At 43.3% G+C, this 21,117-nt stretch overlaps 1 protein-coding gene across 5 annotated transcripts in view; it reads left to right on the forward strand.

The window, feature by feature from the left end:
- The first annotated feature begins 443 nt into the window (after window positions 1–443).
- The window catches only part of NR5A2 (nuclear receptor subfamily 5 group A member 2), a 124,321-nt gene continuing 103,647 nt past the window's right edge, over window positions 444–21,117 (forward strand). The window contains exons 1-4 of one of the 5 annotated variants that reach the window (XM_042976465.1): window positions 444–640; window positions 4,778–4,896; window positions 6,442–6,583; window positions 8,847–9,493. In XM_042976465.1, the coding sequence (XP_042832399.1) occupies window positions 559–640; window positions 4,778–4,896; window positions 6,442–6,583; window positions 8,847–9,493 (990 nt within the window). In that variant the 5' untranslated portion in view covers window positions 444–558. Of the gene's footprint in view, window positions 641–3,608; window positions 3,732–4,208; window positions 4,348–4,777; window positions 4,897–6,441; window positions 6,584–8,846; window positions 9,494–21,117 lie in introns of those variants that run through there. The other 4 variants (XM_042976463.1, XM_042976464.1, XM_007086436.3 and 1 more) reach the window with 4 other exon arrangements.

A 21,117-nucleotide genomic window follows, 5' to 3' on the forward strand; every position in this document is an offset into this window, starting at 1 on the left:
GGGAGAGAGAAGTGAGGGGAGAGAGAGAGAGAGAGAGAGAGAGAGAGAGAGAGAGAGAGAGACCCCTGCCGATCTTGAGCCAGAGGGCGGGTGGAGGGAGGGGTAGAAGTCGCCCGAGCCGTCCGGGAGCAGCGGCAGCGGCACCGCCGCGGCGGCAGCAGCAGCTCGGCGGCCGCCTCCGCTGCCCGCCCGGAGCTCGGCCGCGCACGGATCCGCGCCCCGGGCAGCTGCGCCCTCGCCGCCGCCGCCGCCGCCGCTGCCGCCCTAGCCGAGCCAAAGCCAGGCGCGCGGACGCAGGCTTCGCCGCGTCTCGTAGCCCGCCATCTCCTCCCAGCAGCTTGGGGTCGGCTCCGGAGTTGCGAGACTGGACGGGGCTCAGGGGTCCCGACCCGCGGCCCCGGAGGAGGCGGAGGCACGCTCCTGCGAGCGGGTGGGTGAGCCAGCACCCCAGCCGCCCCTCCCTCCTTTCCGCCGGAGTTGAATCTGTGCTGCCCGTGTCCAGGTGCTGGGCTTCCGGACGGACGCGGACCCCCTCTCCCCGCCCGCGGCCGCCTTGTCATGCTGCCCAAAGTGGAGACGGAAGCCCTGGGACTGGCTCGATCGCATGGGGAACAGGGGCAGATGCCGGAAAACATGCAAGGTAAGGAGGCGCTGCGCGGCGCTCGGGTTCCCGCGGCCACACCGCCCCCGGGCTCGCCCTGAGGGCTTCAGCCGCCCACCCCTCGCGGGCTCCGGAGCAGCCCTGCGGGGCGCTCGCCGCTGCCGGGCTGTGGGGCTGCGCGCGAGCGGCAGGCCCCCTCCCGAGGGGCAGGCATAAAAGTTTATGGCTCTTGAACAATGCGGGGCGGAGGTTTTCCAAGCAATGCCTAATTGGCCGCTTCTAATTAAGAAAAGAGAGGTTTCAAGCTCTATGGCAACCCGAGGGGGGCAGCTTCAGGCTAAAGATACTTCAAAATAATAAGATCATTCTAAGAAATGAAATGCCTCACTGGAAACCGGAGCGGGTTCTCGGTCATTGGAATCGGTGGGAACTTTAATCAATGCTCGTGTGTGGAGGAAGAACACCCTGCTTAGCAAAGTCAGCCACAAAGAGAGGAGGCTCCGGGAAAGCTGGTCTTAGCGGCGTTAGAATGCATGTTGGGCACCCCCAAAAGCCCAGGGGGACACTGCGAACTGGCTCTAATTTGGACAACTTCAGAACCGCAGACAGAACTGAAGAAATCCCAAATTATCCCACCCCCATCCTCTGCGCGGGTATTGCCGAGTTAGTTGAGGGAACGGGGCACCGGTTTAGCTTAATGCCTCTTCTACAGTCCCAGAGCTGGGAATGATGTGGAAGCCCGGCTTGTTTTCTTACCTCTTGATTGCTAACAACAAAAAAAGCAAACCCTGCTGGCTATATTTTCGCCGCATTCCAAATAGCGACTCTAGATGTGGTTGTATTAAGCCCTTCAGAAGTTTATCGCAGTTGCCCTGGGCCGGGGAGGGAACAATGCTAGGAAAAGTCACCGGTGGTCTTCCATCCTCGCCCCTTCCCGCGCGCAGGATGTGCGGGCAGGCGGGCCTGTGATCCCGGAACGCTTCCTGCCATCCCCTTGAGCGAACTTGAAAGCGCCGGGGAAGTGTTGGGAGCAGAGTTGGAGCAGAGTTTGGGGTTGGTGCACGCCGCGGTGCGGGATCGGCGGCGCGCCTGCCGCGCTCGGGCCCAGGGCCCCTGACGTCTCCCGCCGGGACTGGGGAAAGCGGGTGGCGGCTACGCGTGCGTTGTGCCTGTGGGTCGGTTACCTCTCGGTGATGCTGGGGTCTCTCCAAGCCTCCAGGAGGGGCTGTGGACGTCCCCTGGGGGCTGCGGCCCCTGAGACTAACTTGAGGGTTGGGTGCTGGAGGAACCCGGTTGGCCCAAAGAGGCATTGGCGCTCGTACCTGGGAGTCCCGCGAAGTCGGGGCGTGGGGGACGCGGCGCCGTGACCGGGATCCCGGAACCCTCCGCCTCTAGCTGCGGAGAGGGAGTGCCCTTTGGGCGCCCGTGAGGCCACCGCGATCTTAGGTCCAAAAGGAAAGTTTCTGCCCCTCGTTCAGGCGCGCGCGTTTCTGAAAGACTAGGGAAAAGACGCTCAGGGAAACGCTGGATCAAGAAGTAGGGGAGGCAAGAATAAGGGTTTAGGGGGCGGGGGAGATGCGAGGGAAATGCCACTGTAGTATTCCTTTTAAAGTTCGGGAGGGGCGTTCTTGACACGACCTACTGTCCCAAAGCAGAAAGTTAGACTTCCATTGTGCCCAGGTCTCAGGAGAAGCCGCCGGCCGCTCGCTCAGCTCTGGGTTCGAAAACATCGTGGGAAGGGTCAGGTCACGACTTCCTCTATGCCACTCGGCCTGCACCTCGCGGGAAGTCCCTGGGGATGGGGACCCCTTTCCCTTGCTTGCTCTGGGCTCAGCCGGGGACGCGCCCTGGTCCTACCAGAAAGACTCGCCACTAGGTTTCGGGACAGCTTACTGTGGAGGGATTTATCCGCGTGCCTCTCTTCGGCCCTAGCTTTCCAAGGCCCCACGGCCCTCTCTACTTTCTAAAGACAGGGACTTCTTTGCCCCAACGGATTCCGTTCTCCGAAAGCCTACTTGGGTACGGCACCTGGGACACTCTGAAAGATGCCCGGGTCCCGCACAGCAGCGACTGGCTACCCACAAGGCCTCTGTCTTTGTCCAAGAGGCTCCCCATTCCCAGCCCTGGTCTTTTGGCGTTGGATCCCCGAGGTGGGCACCGAATCCTCCTGCAAACGGTTGCCTCGCTGTGCCTCTTAGGTGCGAAATTAGAGTTTACTTTTTTGGGAGAAGGGGAGGTAGAGAAGAACACACTTGGTAAAGTACAGTTTTTCCCGTCCCGAAAACACGCCGCAGGACAATAGTTACGAGTTGTGGAAGAGATGGGGCTATAAACAAACTTAAACCCTCAGTTTCCCCAAACCCCCAGCTTCCCAAAGCCCGAGCGCGGACCTCTTAGGGTTGGCGCCACTAGGAGGACTGCGCTTAGCGTCTCTACTTCTACTTCACGGAGCTCAAGGCGCCTGCTTCTACGCGAACATCTTTTCCCGGGACCCCACCCCCACCCCCAAACTCTGGCTAACTCACTCCGGTTTAAGCCCCAGGCCAGGGCTCTGTGTCTCGGGAAGAGACGTCTCAACTCAGCTGCTCGGTCCTCGGCCCTCAGCCTCGAAGTGGTGCCAGTGACCTCACCTCCCCACGGCCCTTCCCGGAGGCCTGCAGAATCCGTAAAGAAACAAAAAACAAAACAAAACAAAAAAACCCACTGTATTTTAAAAAGATAAAAAGGAAAAGAACGAGTCCTTGGCGAAGAGGGCACGTTATCGTGATGGAGTGGCCGGGAACTTTGGGGATGCAGTGGGAGCTATTTCTCTTTCCTTTTTGGTAAACAAATCAGAGGAAACTTTTGTCCGGCCGTCGGTTCCCCCATCTCCCTCCCCCCCCCCGCCCCGCCCCCTGCAAACGCCACTGATTAACTTAAACTCGAATCTGCATTTGTGCGCCCGTGTGTCGCCGAGCAAGAGTTGGGCAAGGGGCGAAAAGGACAGCGCGCCCCGGGGTTTCACAGGAAGGTGCCCGGGAGGGGTACAGCTGGTGGCTGGGCTGCGCGGACCTGCCCCTTAGCACCGATACCCGCCGCGTCGCCCTCCGAGACCTGCCCCTGAGTGAGTCTCAGGAAGGGACTAGATCAGGTATCATCTGGGGTCTCCTGGCCACTGTCCTTCCTGTGCATAGTTTATCCATCTTTTAGCTGCGATGACGCCTTCGCAGGGGCTAAGTCCGGCGGAAGGCGGTTACTCGATCCCCGCAGTGAGCCGCTTGTAGCCGCGGCCTGATTTCTGTTTAACTTTTAACCGGGCAATCTCAAGGTGTTTATATTTTGCAATGATTATCGGAAACATGTGAAGTTTTATCTCAGGACTTTAATACTTGGGGACGAAACCAAACCCTCCTGTGTATCTTTTCTTTTCTTTTTTTTTCCCCCCCCCCTCCCATCCGGGCGTCCTCCCTCTTTTCCTTCTTTATTTTAACAGGACGTTTTCGAATGTGAAGAGACTAAAGTATCCAGAACAGGAGCCCTGTCGATAAGTAACTGAATGTTTCAATTAGTCTAACAGATTCGAACGTAGGGAGCCGCAGGCTGTTAAAAGTGGGGGCTGCTGCTGGAAAGCTGTTTCTGGGGCTTCAGGTTCTCGGTCAAGTGTTTGCAAATCGGCAGTTGCTATCCTGATATGCGCTGGGTACTTGCAGCAAACTTACTCCAAGAGTGCGAGAATGCGAGAGCTTGCTTCTCTTCCTTAGGCAAAGGTGACATTTTGGATCTTAACTTTAGAAGGTTGAAAAGAAGTTCTAAATGGTTACTTTCTGCAATTCATGTTTCTTTTCTGATTTGCTGTTTTGCAGTTATGACCTATGTGTTCAACAGCGGTCAGTTTAAAATTCTTAACAAAAGAAGTTGGAAATCTTTTTAAGTTAAAAAAATAGGAAGTGCATGCTCGTTGAGTCCTAAAGATGTTTTGCTTTCATTGTATAAAACTATTTTTTAAGTATAGCAAGATAAAATATCATATATATAATATATATGTTATATATATATATATATATATATATATATATATATATAATATTTTACCCGTGATATTTGCCCACTGATCACCAAAATGCTTTTCACTGCAGGATTAAAACCTACATAGTAAATTAATTAGATATGTATACACATTTCTTTTTCTTGTTTCAGTGTCTCAGTTTAAAATGGTGAATTACTCTTATGATGAAGATCTTGAAGAACTCTGTCCGGTGTGTGGAGACAAAGTGTCTGGATACCATTATGGGCTCCTCACCTGTGAAAGCTGCAAGGTTTGCCTCCACGTTGCTACCTGATAAATATAATGTTTAAATCCAAAATAAACCATTGGATTACTTTTTAAAGCTAAATGGAGGCTGTCTTCTATAGACTCAATTAAAAATGAGAGAAAGAGTTAGTCCTAGGGAGATGATTCTTTGAAATATGTGTTTGATTTAATTCCAAAGGCAAAAAAAATTTATGCTGTTTAGAAAACTTTGCCCGTCTCATGGCTTTAAAATATTTTATTGTAGTAAAGTGATGTATCTGTAGAAAGACTTCTATTTCTAACAGTCCTAAATATTGATTTTGCTTGACTTATATATATTTAAAGCATCGTTGTTCTTGAGAGGGAACATGACAAAGTATTTCCCAAATATATTTTAACTTCAGAGTATTCTATGCTGCAAGTCTAAAACATTTTTTTATCCACAGATAAAAGTCTAAATTCTCAACTGCATGATTTCATCCTGATTTATTCCAAAAACAATTTTGAAGATTTTTTAAAAGATTTATATCATAAAGGATAAGAAAGCACATCTCAGTTTATAGTATAATGGCATTCATAAATAAGTCATATGACCTATTTAAATGCAAGAAGTTTTAATATCTAAAATGTACTAAATTTTTCCTATTACTATCAACCATACATCAAGAATTTCTCCCAGACCTTTTTGATATAGTCCCAGTCCATTTGATACTATTTGCTGTTTCTCAACATTTTTTAAAGTAGAAAGCTTAGTACAAATACTTAAACCACTGCCAGGAAAATCCCTTCATTCTCTATAACAAAGTAAGATTGTTCCACTTTATAGCTAGTAAGATAAACATAAAGAGTATAGCATCCTGGTAAAGCTGTTATTATATTATAAAGCTACAAAATTTGTTTTGATGAATTCTTTTGGGTGAAATAGAAGAAAAGCACACTGTGCTAAAATTCAGCTCTCTGCTATACATTTTTTCTTTTCCATCAGTTTCACTTTTTTTTTTATTACACAGTTCCCCAACTTGAATGAATTTCAATGGAATTATGAACATTTTCCCATTTTACTCTTTAAATCCTCTTGCTCTCGATAGTCTAGTGCTGACATTTGTAAAAAAAAAAAAAAAAAATCTGGGGTGTTTTGCTGTTCAGTTTTTCCAATGGTATTTTATAATAATTTGCCACTAAAATCTATCAGGCTGCTTACAAACGGTGCAGAGCTCCATGAGTACCTTATCTGGAATATGAGGTTAATAAGAAAACAGATTTTTTTTGAAATTACTGGTCAATGTGGAATGTATTTTTCTCCGTCCGTCGAGATTAAATGGTGTATATCCAAATCTCCCCAAGATTTGATGTTATTCTAGGAATATAACTTTAGTGCCAGAAAAATCTCCACTTTGGCCCAGCACCATTTTGGAGGGTTGATCTTGTTAAAATGTAGAACAAACCACAGAACCACGGAAAGGCTCATTGGTTCAATGAAAAGATTTATTGGTGATTTCCTTAAAATGAAACAATGGACGAGACGGGTGTTAGATTTATACTGTGCCTCACTATTTTCTCTGTCTTATAGGGGTTTTTTAAGCGAACAGTCCAAAATAATAAAAGGTACACATGTATAGAAAACCAGAACTGCCAAATTGATAAAACACAGAGAAAGCGTTGTCCTTACTGTCGATTTCAAAAATGTCTAAGTGTTGGAATGAAGCTAGAAGGTAAGTTTCTTCTAAAGACTACTATTGCCTGTTAAAACTCTCCAAGGACATAAGATTTAAAATAACATTGTACTTATAATATGGTAACATTACTCTCCTAGTCTTCTAACACCATGGACAATAATGTAAGATCTTTTTATGTTTTATCAGCAGAACAGTCCAAGTCTCATTTAAATACTGGTGAAATCTACCAGGAAAAAATTTCAATCTTGGAGTCCCCCCCCCCCTTTTCTTTTAATTTTTAGTTTGGGGAGCAGATGCACCTGACACTAAAGAGGCCAGGTGAGATGAAAACAGGACTGTGATTGAAATGAGAACAAATTTTAAAATTTGCAAAAATTAAAAAAAATGTATTGTCAGTTTTCAAGTCAGGATAACTTAGTAAAAGCCTGATTTTAATCTTTTAAATTGTTTAATTGTCATAATTGTTACTATTAACTTCGTGACTCCTGAGCAAGAGTCAAAGCTAATTTAACTGTGAAATGGAGTTGCTCGTAGAGAGTGCAAGTTTTGATGGTGTAGGAAAACACGTTCCTTTTTCTTTTTTCTTTTTTGTAAGATAACGATCAAGTCTGCAAAATGAAGGTGGAGAGTAGGAAACGTGAAACATGATGAACTATTAAATCAGTAGCATTGGTTTGACAGGAACAAGAAAGTGGTTCCCCAAAAGCCATGTTAAACTATGTCGAAAGAGTAGAACCTGGTACTTACAATGCACAGATTGGCAGGGAGTAAAGTTAATGTGTGACCACTGTAAATAATTTGGTGCATGGACTCTCATGGTGTGTTGCTGTTTTTCAGCCTCCAGCCTACTGACTGTCCACAGATTAACTACAGTGCAAAGAAAGTAATAATAAGGCATGCCGGTCACTGTTCAGTGCCAGATACAAGAATGCATTTTATTTGATCAGGGAGGCACAGGCTACTTTTGTTTGGGGCTTTTCTGTTATGTGGCACTCACACTTGATAGAAATATTCAAAAGATTTCAAATACATCTTCTGAATCGCTAACAGATTCCTTCCCAATAGAAGTAGCCACTTTGGTTATCATGAGAACTGTTAACTCTGTATTGTTTTTAAGAAGAGATTGGGAAAGAGATCGAGAAAGAAATGCTCATTCATTTCTTTATCACCAATCACGTTATTATTTTCCAGACAGCAAAATACTGTGGGAGATGTTTACTCTAGTATGAGACTCAAAAGATAAAATGTCAAAAATCAAATGTTGTGATTTCATATGATATCATTTGATTTCTTCTTTTTTTAATGAAAGGAAAAAGCTGCATTTCTTTACCTTAAAAAGTGTGCTTTATTAACTGTAAGTCACTTGTGGGGCTGAGGTCTACTTCTTTAACAGTGATGTGAAATAGTTGAATATTCAATAAATTATCACCCAGATGAAAAACTCTCTGTTATCTTGTGCAATATTCTGGATACCTTGCATTCACAATAAATTTTTAATGCCATACTAATCCTAAGATAAAAAGCTCAAAAACTTAACCTCCAGCAATTTCAACATGTCAGAAGCTGTCAGAGGTCGCTGGTTTCTGTCTAATTGCCATTGGCCACTATGGGCTTGGAGAGAACTGCTAACTCACTTATTAGACGTGGTCCCAGACTCCACACAGCACTGTGATGGTGGACTGTCTTGACAGCTTCTGAAATGAATTTGCTTTAATTATGTCCAGTTCTGCCTAAATTAAAAACAATAACTGGTGGTTATCTGATGTGTGCTCATCAAGTCCAGGTGAGAATGATTTTCCAGGAAGAGCATGTACCCAATCCTTTTGCAGCAAATTAGTCAAAATGGCTTTGAGGGAGGAAGATATTCTAAGGGAAAACATTCACAATTTAATCCAGAAATGGGTTATTTGATTTTTTAGTTTTTCCTCTTAGCAGTTTGGGTTTCTGTAAAGAGAATTCTGACACAACAGGCACAATACTCTTTCTTAGCAATCTGAAGGATCCCCTGTGTGTAGCAAAAATTATGAAATCTTTTCAGTCCACCAAAGCGTTAATAGTAATGGGTTCCCATGTATCCAAAATATTTTTTTTGATGACAAACACTTAGAGGAGAGAATTCATAAATAAGGAAGACACGGTTTTGGGGGGGAGCCTTTGAGAGGTATGGTGTGAAACAACCACACACATAACACTTCTGGACAATTTTCAACATTTCTAGATATCTGGAGATCCAGAGAATGATAATAATTTCCATCTTATTTATACCCTTACTCCTTTTTTTTTTTTTATTTCCCTACAGCGGTAAGGGCTGACCGAATGCGCGGGGGAAGGAATAAATTTGGGCCAATGTACAAGAGAGACAGGGCCCTAAAGCAACAGAAAAAAGCCCTCATCCGAGCCAATGGACTTAAGCTAGAAGCCATGTCTCAGGTGATCCAAGCAATGCCCTCTGAGCTCACCATCTCTTCTGCAATTCAGAACATCCATTCTGCCTCCAAAGGCCTACCTCTGAACCACGCTGCCTTGCCTCCCACAGACTATGACAGAAGTCCCTTTGTAACCTCCCCCATTAGCATGACAATGCCACCTCATGGCAGCCTGCAAGGTTACCAAACATACAGTCACTTTCCTAGCCGGGCCATCAAGTCTGAGTATCCAGACCCCTACACCAGCTCACCGGAGTCGATCATGGGCTATTCCTATATGGATAGTTACCAGACAAGCTCCCCGGCAAGCATCCCACATCTGATACTGGAACTTCTGAAGTGTGAGCCAGATGAGCCTCAAGTCCAGGCCAAAATCATGGCCTATTTGCAGCAAGAGCAAGCTAATCGAAGCAAGCATGAAAAGCTGAGCACGTTTGGGCTTATGTGCAAAATGGCTGATCAAACCCTGTTCTCCATTGTTGAGTGGGCCAGGAGTAGTATCTTCTTCAGAGAACTTAAGGTATGTCATCAGCTATTACAGCTTACAGCCCTTTCAAGAGAGACCTAACTCTGTTCCTAATTAATATATTCGTGGTGCTGAACATACTTTTTCCTTACTTTTCTTCTTTGTATGATTTACAGAGTAGAAGAATCTTATGACCTTGATTTCAGGACTATCACAGCTTAAGTTTATGGGGCTTTTATTCTATGTAGCTCTTAGTCTAGGGGGATGGCATTTCATGTAAACTATAGGAAATTTTTTTTTTTTCCCTGAATAGTAGAATGTCTTTATTCCCTCTAACTCAGATGGTTTATGGCTATAAAATTTAAGTCAACGTGAACCAGTACCTAGTGAACTTCTTAAAAATTATCAAGTAAAAAAAGCTGTAGTATATTGGTGCCAGTTTAAAAGAAAAAAATACCAAAATTTAGTTGTGTTTAGACCCTAAAGAGTGAAAATGATACCACCAGTTAGTAGTGTAAAATGGGTTTTTACTACCTGTTTACCTTGACATTAGGTGGGTAAAGCCTTTGTTTTCTGAGCAGATTCCAATAGGATGTTTACTGTCATTGGATGGGGATTGGGCAAATGGTGAGTGCTAGTCTACTTGGCTCAGGTTTTAGGTCTCATAATCTATGCCTCTCTTTGATTTTAATGGATTGCTACATTGTAAACACGGTACTTGTTTGTATAAGGATCTCTGTTTAACTACATAATTATTTTATTTCCTGAAACTTAAGACTGAATTAATATGGGAAAGTGCTATAGAAGTTTGGAATCTAAGAGTACCTCCCATAGCACACATGGTCGTCAGTGGTTTCATTCTCTGTTCTAAGAACAGAAGTGAATCCTGGATTTGATTTCTCAGTGTATCTGTTACAAAACCAATTTCTTCCTTTTACTGTCACGGGAGTAGATGAGGCTGCTAGACATCTGTGGCCTCTGATCACCTAGGACTTTTGGAGGAGATTTAAAACTCTTGAGGAGGACAGTACAAAGCAGACCTTTAATGTAAAGGGTGGCCATTAAAAACTGTCTGTGTAGACGGACTAGGGAATATGGAAGCTGTGTGCAAATGGAAGATGGTGCTTTTCATAGCAGATGTCCTTAAGCACTGTGATTTGTACAGGGAAACAAAAGTTTTCTGAACGGATCCAAACAAGTTGGTAGAATGCTACCACAATGCTGTTGAGACTGTCCACCTGTCCAGCTCTTTACTCTCTTGTCCTTTATCTTTCCATTTAAAGATGGCTTGAAGGTGGAGATAGATACTAGACTGCAGAGACGACGAGCAGAAAGTATTGAGCTAGCTCGTCAGGCCAGATGTTTTCCGAGTATGTAACCACCTTGTGATAATCAAAGTGCTTTTCATTAAAAACAAAAACAAACAAAGGAAACTTCATGGTGTTTTTACATTCACAGCTTTGTCCTTCAGTCGACAGGTAAGGTATTTGAAATGAAAATGAAAAGGACAATTTTAGGTGAATGTAAAAGCGAGGAAAGCAAAACTGACCTTGCAGGCAGGTGGACTAGCTTTGGGTCATGGCTTTCTTTGCTACTCAGTAACTGTGTCTTGATAGGCAGGATGTCAATCTCCGAGCCTTAGTTTTCTCATCTGTAAAATTGTACATGTGCTGTTTATGGTGCAGGGGGTATACAGGGAATGACAGTATTTTCATTGAATAGGTTTTGCAAGGAATAAGTGAGACTATGTGGGCAAAATACTTAGTACTGGGAGCCTAGCATATATTTTATACTCAATAAATTATTAGTGTAATTTAAAAATTGTTATTGTGGTTTTGTGATAAGTGTGTGTCAGTTTTACATGACACCATCTCATATTCAGCATAAAAACATGCATTTGTGCTTTCTTCCTAATTTGACATTGGGAAACAATGTTACCACATGTGTTAGAAAGTAGTGTCATTACATAATACACAGTCATAACTACTACTAATTAAAGATGTAAAATTTGCCAGGCGGTAAGGTGGGTGTAAGATGAATACAAAGTCGAGTAACATAAAATAGTTCCTCTCAAAGGTTTTATGATAAGCAGTTTCAAATATCTATTAAAAAAAGAAAAGCAGCTGAAGTTGTAGTTCCCAAATCTCCGGGGAAAGAAATCATGCATATCATTTACGTGTCAAAAAGGAGACATTGGAAGGGAATAGCGCCAGCCACAGTTAGGACCTGAAGGGTGCTACGAAAGCACTCTTCCTCTCCACATTTCTCTTTTCCTTGCCCTGCAGCTAAATTCTACAAGATTCTTTTATAGGGTGTGAGGTCTCATATTTGGCTAAAATATAAATACCTTTGGGAATGGAGTTATAGTAAAGCATCATCAGTCATTTATACTGTTTGATGCATTTATCAGTCTTTCATGAGAAGATGCTTTGAAAAAAGGAAAGGGAAAGAAAGTACAAACATTGGTGGGGGCGCCCCAGGAAAAGAGGTAGGAAGCACCCCCATGAGAGGAAGACAAATTTGACCCACTTTCCAGTTTGCCTTGGGCTGATGTGGAAAAGTGATTCAATAGAAGTATTTTTCAGAGACAGAAAAGTAGAATTCAGAATAACTTAGGGGCAGTTTAAATATAGAGTTGGAAGGTAACTATTCACATTCAGAAGAATTTGTATTCTTTTCATTTATAAATTTACCTTGTCACAAATAAGTAAGTTGTTGGGAGCCCACATTGAAACATGTGTATTGTGGTGTATGTCTTTACTTTGAGAGAGAGAGAGAGAGTGAGCACAAGTGGGGTAGGGGTAGAGGAGGAGAGACAGAATCCCAAGCAGACTTTGTACCATCAGCACAGAGCCCGATGCGGGGCCTGAACCCTCAAACTGTGAGATCCTGACCTGAGCTAAGATCAGGAGTTGGACACTTAACCGACTGAGCCACCCTGGTGCCCCTAGAAATACAAGTTTTTAAACTGTGACCTGTAGTAAGAATGTATTTTACACTGGAACTTGGTGTACCAAAACAGATCTCTCTCTCCCTCTCTCTCTTTCTCTCTCATACACATACATACACACACACACACACACACACACACACACACACACAAAACAAAGTTTTCACTAGACATTACACGAACTTCTCCATGCCATGCGCTCTGATGTTTTTTATTCTATTCTGCTTTAGTCTAATTTGCTTCATGTTTTCAAAAATTTCCGGTCATCATCCACTGAATTGATTGCATGACCCACTAATGAGGCATGATCTGCAGTTCAAGAAATGTTGCTCTGGGGAAGGTTTTGTGGACCATCCACTGGGCATTGCCTACCTGGCATTGCTAAGAACAAGTCCAGAAAAAAGCCTCTTTCCCCTGGCATGGCCTCCAAGACATCTCTGAAACTTATAATTTCCTCTCAAAGATTTTATGATAAGACAGTTTCAAAAATATCTATTAAAAAAGAAGGGCCACTGAAGTTATAGTTTGCAAAACCCTATCTTCCTGCAAAAGTTGTGATTTTTAAATATCATTTGGGAAGATGAATGCTCCCCTTTAAACCTTTGTCTTTTTTTTTTTTCTTGTTAACACAGCAAATTACCCATCAAGTGATATACTAATAGGGCAGATTGCTTGTATGTCTACAATCCCAAGACGAAAAGTCACTTATTTGTTCCCAGAAAGTAATAGCATAATAAGGCAATTTTGCAAATGACCCCCTGGCTCAGTCTCCCAGGACAAGTTACACTCTCCACCATGTATAAAAGGAAGGAATACAGATTTCATTTGTTTACTATTTAAGAGAACAGAGGGGCCAGAGGAGATTTGGTGGGTTGTTCTGCTTTTCTACGTGTCTACAAGGTGCAAAAAAGATATTCTGGGTCCTATTCAAAGTATCGTCATGAGAAAGGAAATTACAACTCCCAACATCATAGTTAATGAAATAGGACACAAACAGCAAAAGAAAGAAAGAAAGAAAAAAGGACAGTATACTCATAGAAAGTGTGCATTTTCACAGCTGGAAGATGATTAGGGAAGAGGAGATAGAGGAAACGTAAGTGAGCTGTTTGTTTTCTCTACACCTGTAAGGGACAATTCTAATTCTAATCCAAGATACTGGTGTGAGAAAGACAAAATCATTATTACAAAACTAGTAGCTTTCAGGGTGCCTGGGTGGCTCAGTCGGTTGGGCGTCTGACTTCAGCTCAGGTCATGATCTCACGGTTTGTGAGTTCGAGCCCCGCGTTGGGCTCTGTGCTGACAGCTCAGAGTCTGGAGCCTGCCTTCGGATTCTGCGTCTCCCTCTCTCTCTGCCCCAACCCACTCGCATTCTGTCTCTGTCTCTCTCAAAAATAAGTCAACATTAAAAAACAAAAGTAAAAAGCAAACAAACAAACAAAACTAGCAGCTTTCAAAACAGCACATGTGCATCAAAAGAGATGCCATGCCTAGAAACCAGATTTTCCAGAGTTTGAAGACATGGTGATCATTTGACCCACCTCCTGCTTTTACATATGAGGAAACTGAGGCAGGAGTGGAATTGTGACTTGTTCAGGATGATACAGTCAGAACTGGGACTGGCAGATTCAGAAAAGCAGTACTTTGTACAGTCCCCCTCTCCACCCCCAACACACACACACACACACACACACACACACACACACACACACACAAATAGACAGTGTAACCTTTGACCCTGAAAACACAGGCCTTTGCCAGTGAAGCTAAAGCAAATCTCTAGGTTATCAGAAGTCCATCACTACCGTCCAATTACTAAATCACTAATAATCAGTGAGACAGATTTTCTCTGAGCCCAGACAACCAACCTCCTGGGAGTGAATGAGTCACTTTAGAAAGCTACAATAATTCTTTCAGGCCACGGGGGTATCGTTCAGTAGAGTAGATCTACCAGCTAGCACTTCAGAGCCTTGAAAGCGTGTCCGGAGCATCCTTTAATACCTTACCCTTTACACATAGTATACTGTCTGGGAGAATCTGGGTCAGCAACCACATACGGGTGGTGCTCAGCAGTTAAATGGTTAACTACAGTCATATCTTGTGTTCTACTCAATGCCAGGCATATTCAGCATGGGTTACTTTTTTTTTTTTTTTTTAACATTTTTATTTATTTTTGAGACAGAGAGAGACAGAGCATGAACGGGGGGAGGGCCAAAGAGAGAGGGAGACACAGAATCGGAAGCAGGCTCCAGGCTCTGAGCTGTCAGCACAGAGCCTGATGCGGACTGTGAGATCGTGACCCGAGCGAAGTCGGACGCTCAACCGACTGAGCCACCCAGGCACCCCAGCATGGGTTACTTTTTATGTATGTTTGTGAAAATATGCAGAAAGAGAATACATGGTTGTAATCAAGTGATAGATGAGCCGGTAATTATAAAAGTGTAAGCAGTGTTTTCTGAGGTAATATCTTAAATCCTGTGCACTTTCTAATTTTTAAACCGAATCTGTCTTACAATGGCCGATAATCTTGACTTTTTTCCTTGTGTTTTTCAAAATTAAGAGCAAATTCAAGATCTCCTCATGCTGCTGAAAGATCTGTCTTTGTGAGTCAAGAAGACAGTATGTTTTCTTTGTTATTTTTCTCTCATCTGGGTCTTAAACATCTCACGAACACAAGAGCAGTGAGAAAATAATTCCCACTTTGTTGAACAACTAATGAATCTGGAGGATCTATTTGATCTTCTAATGAGACCAGATGTCTTAAGAGGATTCTGGGAATGGATATATAAGAACTTCCCCTCGATGAATGATTCTGATACAAGTAGGAATAAAAAAAAAATTCTAAATTAATCCTGACTGAAACACATAACTGGCGTTTCTGTGGAAAATAGGTCTCAGAGACTCAGGGAGTTTGTGCCAAAGGAATTCAGCCACGCCGAAGCCAGTTTCTAAGCGCGGTTTTGTCCAAAGGCTAGAGTAGGATTAAACCTTCTCTTTTCTCTGGTCTATGACAGAAGCTTTCTGAGCAAAGTTTTACTTATTTCTTTTGAACATTCTAGGTCCTTTTTCCCAAGCCTTCGTTCACCTTTCCTAACCAATACAGGTTTATACTCTGAGATTTCATTGGATCTGCCTCAATTTTAAGCTATATTCTTTAGTAAGCTTACTTAGCCCTTTTCTATATGCATGTAGGGTAGTGGTGAGGAGCATAGAGAAAGCCCCTGCATAGGGTCTTTCCACATTCACCTACTGTCCAATCCCAGCATCCCTTCCCTCCTCCTCACTTGCTCTTGTGGCTTCCCAGAGTTACAGTTAGTCACTTCACACGCACTGTCTTTTCATTCCTCTGGATGCCAAGTGGTTACTCCTGGGAGGAGATGATATGCAGGAAACAAACTTCAAAGTGATTCCCACTCAAGAGGAGAGAGATTTTTCTAACTGAAGGAGAATGAAAACATTTATCACCATCTTGCTCTTCAAAAGATGTCGGAATGAAAGAAATCTGTCCTACGTAGGTAGAAATGGGAAAACTAACTTTTCTTCCACCAGAGGTGGGCATGGAAGTTTTCTTCTGAACTTGTGAATTTGGAGAGAATATTGGAATTGGCAGGTTTGACTCGATGGTCTGTCAGGTCTCTTCAGGTGTCAGACATCTGCTTCCATGATTTCTTCCAGGTAGACTTAGAAGGGAAGCCTCTGGTTTGGCTGATGGGATTAAGATTTGTATTATTCTAAGCTTACTTGCTTATGCCCATGCAACTGTATACATGTCTATTATCAGTTAAGGAATCCAGGATTTTAATCTTTCTTCTTCACTACCCACTAGATGAAACCACTCTTCTCAGTCAATACCTGTTATTCCTATGGCTAGTTCTTTGGTGGGCAGCTGACAATGCCCACCTAACTGTGAAAACATGTAGTCTTTACCTTCTCTGTTCTTGACAAGGATGTCAAGAAAGTGCACCAGGCACCCTGAAACTGCTATGTGCTAGTTCTTTTTATTAAGGTATAATTTATATTCCCTAAACTCGCTCTTTAGTGGACAGTCAAATATAAATCACTTCCCCAAATTCTCCTGTGCTCTTTCTCATAGTCAAGGCCTCTCTCTACCCAGCTCCTGTCAACCCTTGTTTTTGTCCTCATAGTTTGCAGTTACTTTTTTTTTTTAAGTAAGCTCTACACCCAACATGGGGCTCAAACTCACAACCTTGAGATCAAGAGTTGCATGTTCTATTGACCGAGCCAGCCGGGCACCTCAGTTTGTAGTTACTTCTTAACGTTTATTTATTAATTTATTTTTGAGAAACAGGGAGAGAGAGAGAGAGAGAGAGAGAGAGAGAATGAACCAGGGAGGGGCGGGGTGGGGGGTGGGGGACAGAGGATCTGATTTGGGCTTTGTGCTGACAGCAGACAGCCCGATGTCAGGCTCGAACTCACAAACCACAAGATCATGACCTGAGCCAAAGTCAGATGCTTAACTGACTGAGCCACCGAGACACCCTGCACTTACTTACTTTTTAGAAGTATTAACTTTGCTTTATTCTGTGAGTATGCATTTAGAACTACAGACTCAGTTTAGACTCTAACTTCCTGAAGCTTGGTTTCAGTGTGGTGGTTTCCATGCAAACATATCCTCCATGGGAAGCCAGGATATTTGGTAGGAGTGTTAGTAGTGATGATCATAGCTTCATACTGGGTTTGCTTGTTCACACACCGATAAGCTTCCTGTTCCTATTAATCTTTTTGTTATCTACTAGAATCATGGGGAGAGCAAGAGAATAGCCAGCCACACCCAAGAAATCCATGTTTAACTGGCTTGGCCATTGTCAGGTGTCTAAAAATGAACAATGAGAATAGGAAGAAAATCAACATTTTCCTTGCTGTGCTCAAGGTCAGATGGTGAAGGGGAAGAGAAGTCCCTTTTATTGGGTGCTCGTTATTTACTTGCTATAGTACTGGGTGCTTTCAGGCCATTTTCTGGTTTGATCCCTTAGAAAGCCGTCTGAAGTGAGCATAGTATAAGGTCTCCCTTTGGTGAGAGAGTCTGAGTAAAGACTTGGACCACTGCCATCACATAACATGTTCTTTCCAGAGGATATATCTATCCATCCACCTCTTCTCATGCTAGGGATCATAATAGCCCATAGAGACACTGAGTTACTTGATTACTAAAAATTTGCTACCTTCTTTTTTAACCAACCAGTCCTTTCAGTCTACTAATCTGTTAGTACCAGCAAAATTAACCAAGATACTTGAATCAGTTTGGTTTCCAGGAGGCAGGAATGAGAAAGATGGGGAAAAAAAACAAAGATATGAAAAAAACCTTGAGAGGTAGTTTACTTGTAAGGCGTGGGATAACATTAACAGGTGAGAGTTTAGAGAAGACTCAAGGTCACAGACAAACACTTCCAGTTTTCCTTGACTACGGAGTTTGGACAATGGTTGATAATAATAGCTGCCATTTGTTGAGCTTTACTATGAGTCAGACAATTGTTACACTTTACATGTGTAAAGAGTGATAACACTTTACATGTGTTATCTCATTTAACACTAATTGATCCCTGTGCAGTAGGCTTTATTATTACCTGTGTGCAGATGATACTAAGACCTAGAGACATCTACTGACTTGCCCCGAGTCACATAATTAATAGTAGTGGTAGTGCTGTCATTAAAACAAAAAACGTATACGGAAGTCTTTGGTAAACTGTAAAGTACTTTATAATCGTAGCCATTATCATTGTGCCCATATCTGTGTACATTACAATAGATCTTAAAAGACCTCTGTTACCCTCAACCTGCTTTATCTTAAATTGGCCCAAGGATGTGCAAATTCTGTCTTTTTTTTAATTAGATGAGGACACTGTAGGAATGGAAAGTACTGAACAGTTCAGTAAGTTAGCATCAGAAGGGGGTCATGGTTGCCATTGGTTGAAGAGTCCCACTCCAGAGCCTCTAAACCTGACTGTAACTGGAGGCGGCAGTATGGAGGCGGCAGAATGAAGCAGTGACAGGCTAGAGCCCACTCATGCTCCCAGTTTAGGAACACCTGGTAGCTCCCCCCCCACCCCCACCCCAGTGCCTCCATTGTCCCAGCTCCTGCTGCATAATTACCTAGAAGCTGTTTGGCTAGTTTGTCTGCTTAGAAGCAGTTGCCTACCTGTTTTCAGAGAATAATTATGGTCCCTGCTTACTGCATTAGTTGAACTTGCCCATCAGGGCACACAAATTGCTCACAGATCTTATGGAAAGTCTGTCCAGGTTAGCTCCTTGGTGTTGGGGAGGTGGAGCTCCTTCAGTCCCTATGCCCCCTGGGTCCCCCTCTGAACGCCGTATCCTCTGTCCTACAAAAGTCAGGTAACAGGTAAAAAACTCTGAGAACATGACTCATGTGTGACACCCCTTAACACACTTTGAAGGGATTTGCCCTCTGAACTTCTGAGGTAAAATAGGTCTTTTTATTTTCCAAGATAAGTGAAGAATGACTTTGCTCTGACTTATTCTTCTACAGCTTGGGAAGTAGATCATACAAATCTTTGAGGGCTCAACATCCATTTGCAGAATGGCTGCATAGACATTGGGCCTTTAAGCTATTCTTCACTTTAAAGACATTAATCTCTAACCCAAGAACACCACCCACACTCAAGAACAACGACCCACACTGCATCACCGATTCCAGCAGCTGAGTCTTTCTTACATGACTGATACTTAAAACCTACTTCTGGCTGCACTTCTGTGTTCTCCGTGCACCAGGCCAAGCTCAGCCAGCCAGCGGCCTGGGGCCCGGCCACCATCTCTGGAGACACTCTTATCTTCTGTGTCAATTTCTTCATTCTCCACTGCCTTCCACGTCCACCTTTCCTTTTCTTTTCTTTGTGTCCAGACTGCCTTTCTTTTTTTTTTTTTTTCACTCCACTTTTCTGCCTTCCCTTTTTAAGCCTCCGGCTTCTCAAAGGCATTTGACTACATTACTGTAGTCCCCCTCCCCCCCATCCACCCTGCCCCTCCTCTGCAGAGGATAAGACCTCCAGTGGATGCCTGTAACTGCACATATTACTGAACCCCAAATATACAATTTTTTCCTGCATATACATACCCATGCTAAGGTTTAATTTATAGATTAGGCACAGTAAGAGATTAACAACAACTAATCATAACAGAACATTATAACAATATACTGTCATAAAACTTATGTGCACGTGTTCTCTCTCTCATCTCTTACTGTACTATACTCCCCATTCCTGTGATGATGTGCATGACAAAATGCCTATGTGATCACATGAAGTGAGGAGAATGATGGAGGCACTGTGACATGGCTGACACTGGGGAAAGCGAAACCATCGTGAAGGGGGGACTACTGTACTTTGTAGAGCATAGTGGTTCAGGGACCACATAGTTGCCCCCTTGGCTGTATGTGCATTTTCCCCTCAAGTGAAATGTGGAGCAGTGAGGGGACCAGAGCTCTGTAGGTGCAAGGAGGGATAGAGAAAGCAAGAAAAATAGTTGGGTAGCTAGGTCCTAGGAATGGAGTGTATTCAATGATAGTAGATAGAACTTCTATCTAGTTCTTCCATGGTGCAAGGTGACTTCCGCACTGTGGCGTTTTCTATTGGGGGTAGCAGGTCAGCTTTAAAGGTCAAAAGGGAATATTATGGCTACAGGTTCAGCAAAGGGAGTATGTATGAGTCCTCTGTATCTCTCATAGTCTTCCAGCTTTCAGATAGTGAAGAGAGTTTCTGTGCATGGCAAGGCACTTCTGTTTCAGGTGTTTTAGCCACATCTCCACATAGTCCCACAGATGGTTACCAATGTTTCCCTCACGTTTAACTTCCTCCTTGGAAATCAACTTCAAATGCCATGTTGTTGACCTACCATGACCAAGTCTATGAATTTTTCATGTACGGTGTACTCTGAAGGAATAGCCAAAAACTTTGAGGAGAAATATGTGCAGTCTGAAGTAGACAGAACTATAGGGCACAGCTGCTGTTCACTTTTCTCTTAGAAAACTAAAAGAAAACCACATTATCTTGAATATTTAGAAATGTCACTAGGATTACACAACGTTCGGGATTAACTTTACAACCAAACTTGATCCGACTTCTAATTCTGTAAGAAAGCTTTTTCTTTACATGACAGATAGAATAATTGGCCAATAGGTCCAAAGTCTGCCCTTCATTGTGCAAGGAGAGCATTGCAAAGGCAGAATGTAACCTCACACCGGTGCCTTTAAAGGCACCAGGCCTCTGTCTTTCATTTTGGGAGCATGGGCGTAACTGGCCTTTCATCAATGGTTCATAGTGTTGGTTTTTAAAGTCTACAGCAAGACCACCTTCTATGAATTGACTATCACATTTCTAAATACCTTGTTTACAGAATATTTTACCTGGGAGAGCAGTATAATTATTTCATTTAAATTAAAAACATTTTTATGGGAATGAAACACAGTAAAAACACAGGATACATGTTGAATTAATGCACTCAAGACTTAGAGGGAGACAGACTCCTCAGTGGTAAAGGCAACACATATACCTCTTGTCTTTTAAGCAACATTAAATATACATTCTTGGTAATCTGACAGTTCTCAAAATGATGTTTTAAATGATTTCTTAATTCATGTTGCTGATTTTATACAGACACACCCACATTCATTTGCTAGAAAATAATTACATGCACCCAAGTAGTTCTCTCTGGCAGAACTTGTGTGTATATATCAAGGGTTTGAGGGCATATCCTG

Source organism: Panthera tigris, chromosome F3, assembly GCF_018350195.1.
Source record: "Panthera tigris isolate Pti1 chromosome F3, P.tigris_Pti1_mat1.1, whole genome shotgun sequence".
Lineage (NCBI taxonomy): Eukaryota > Metazoa > Chordata > Mammalia > Carnivora > Felidae > Panthera > Panthera tigris.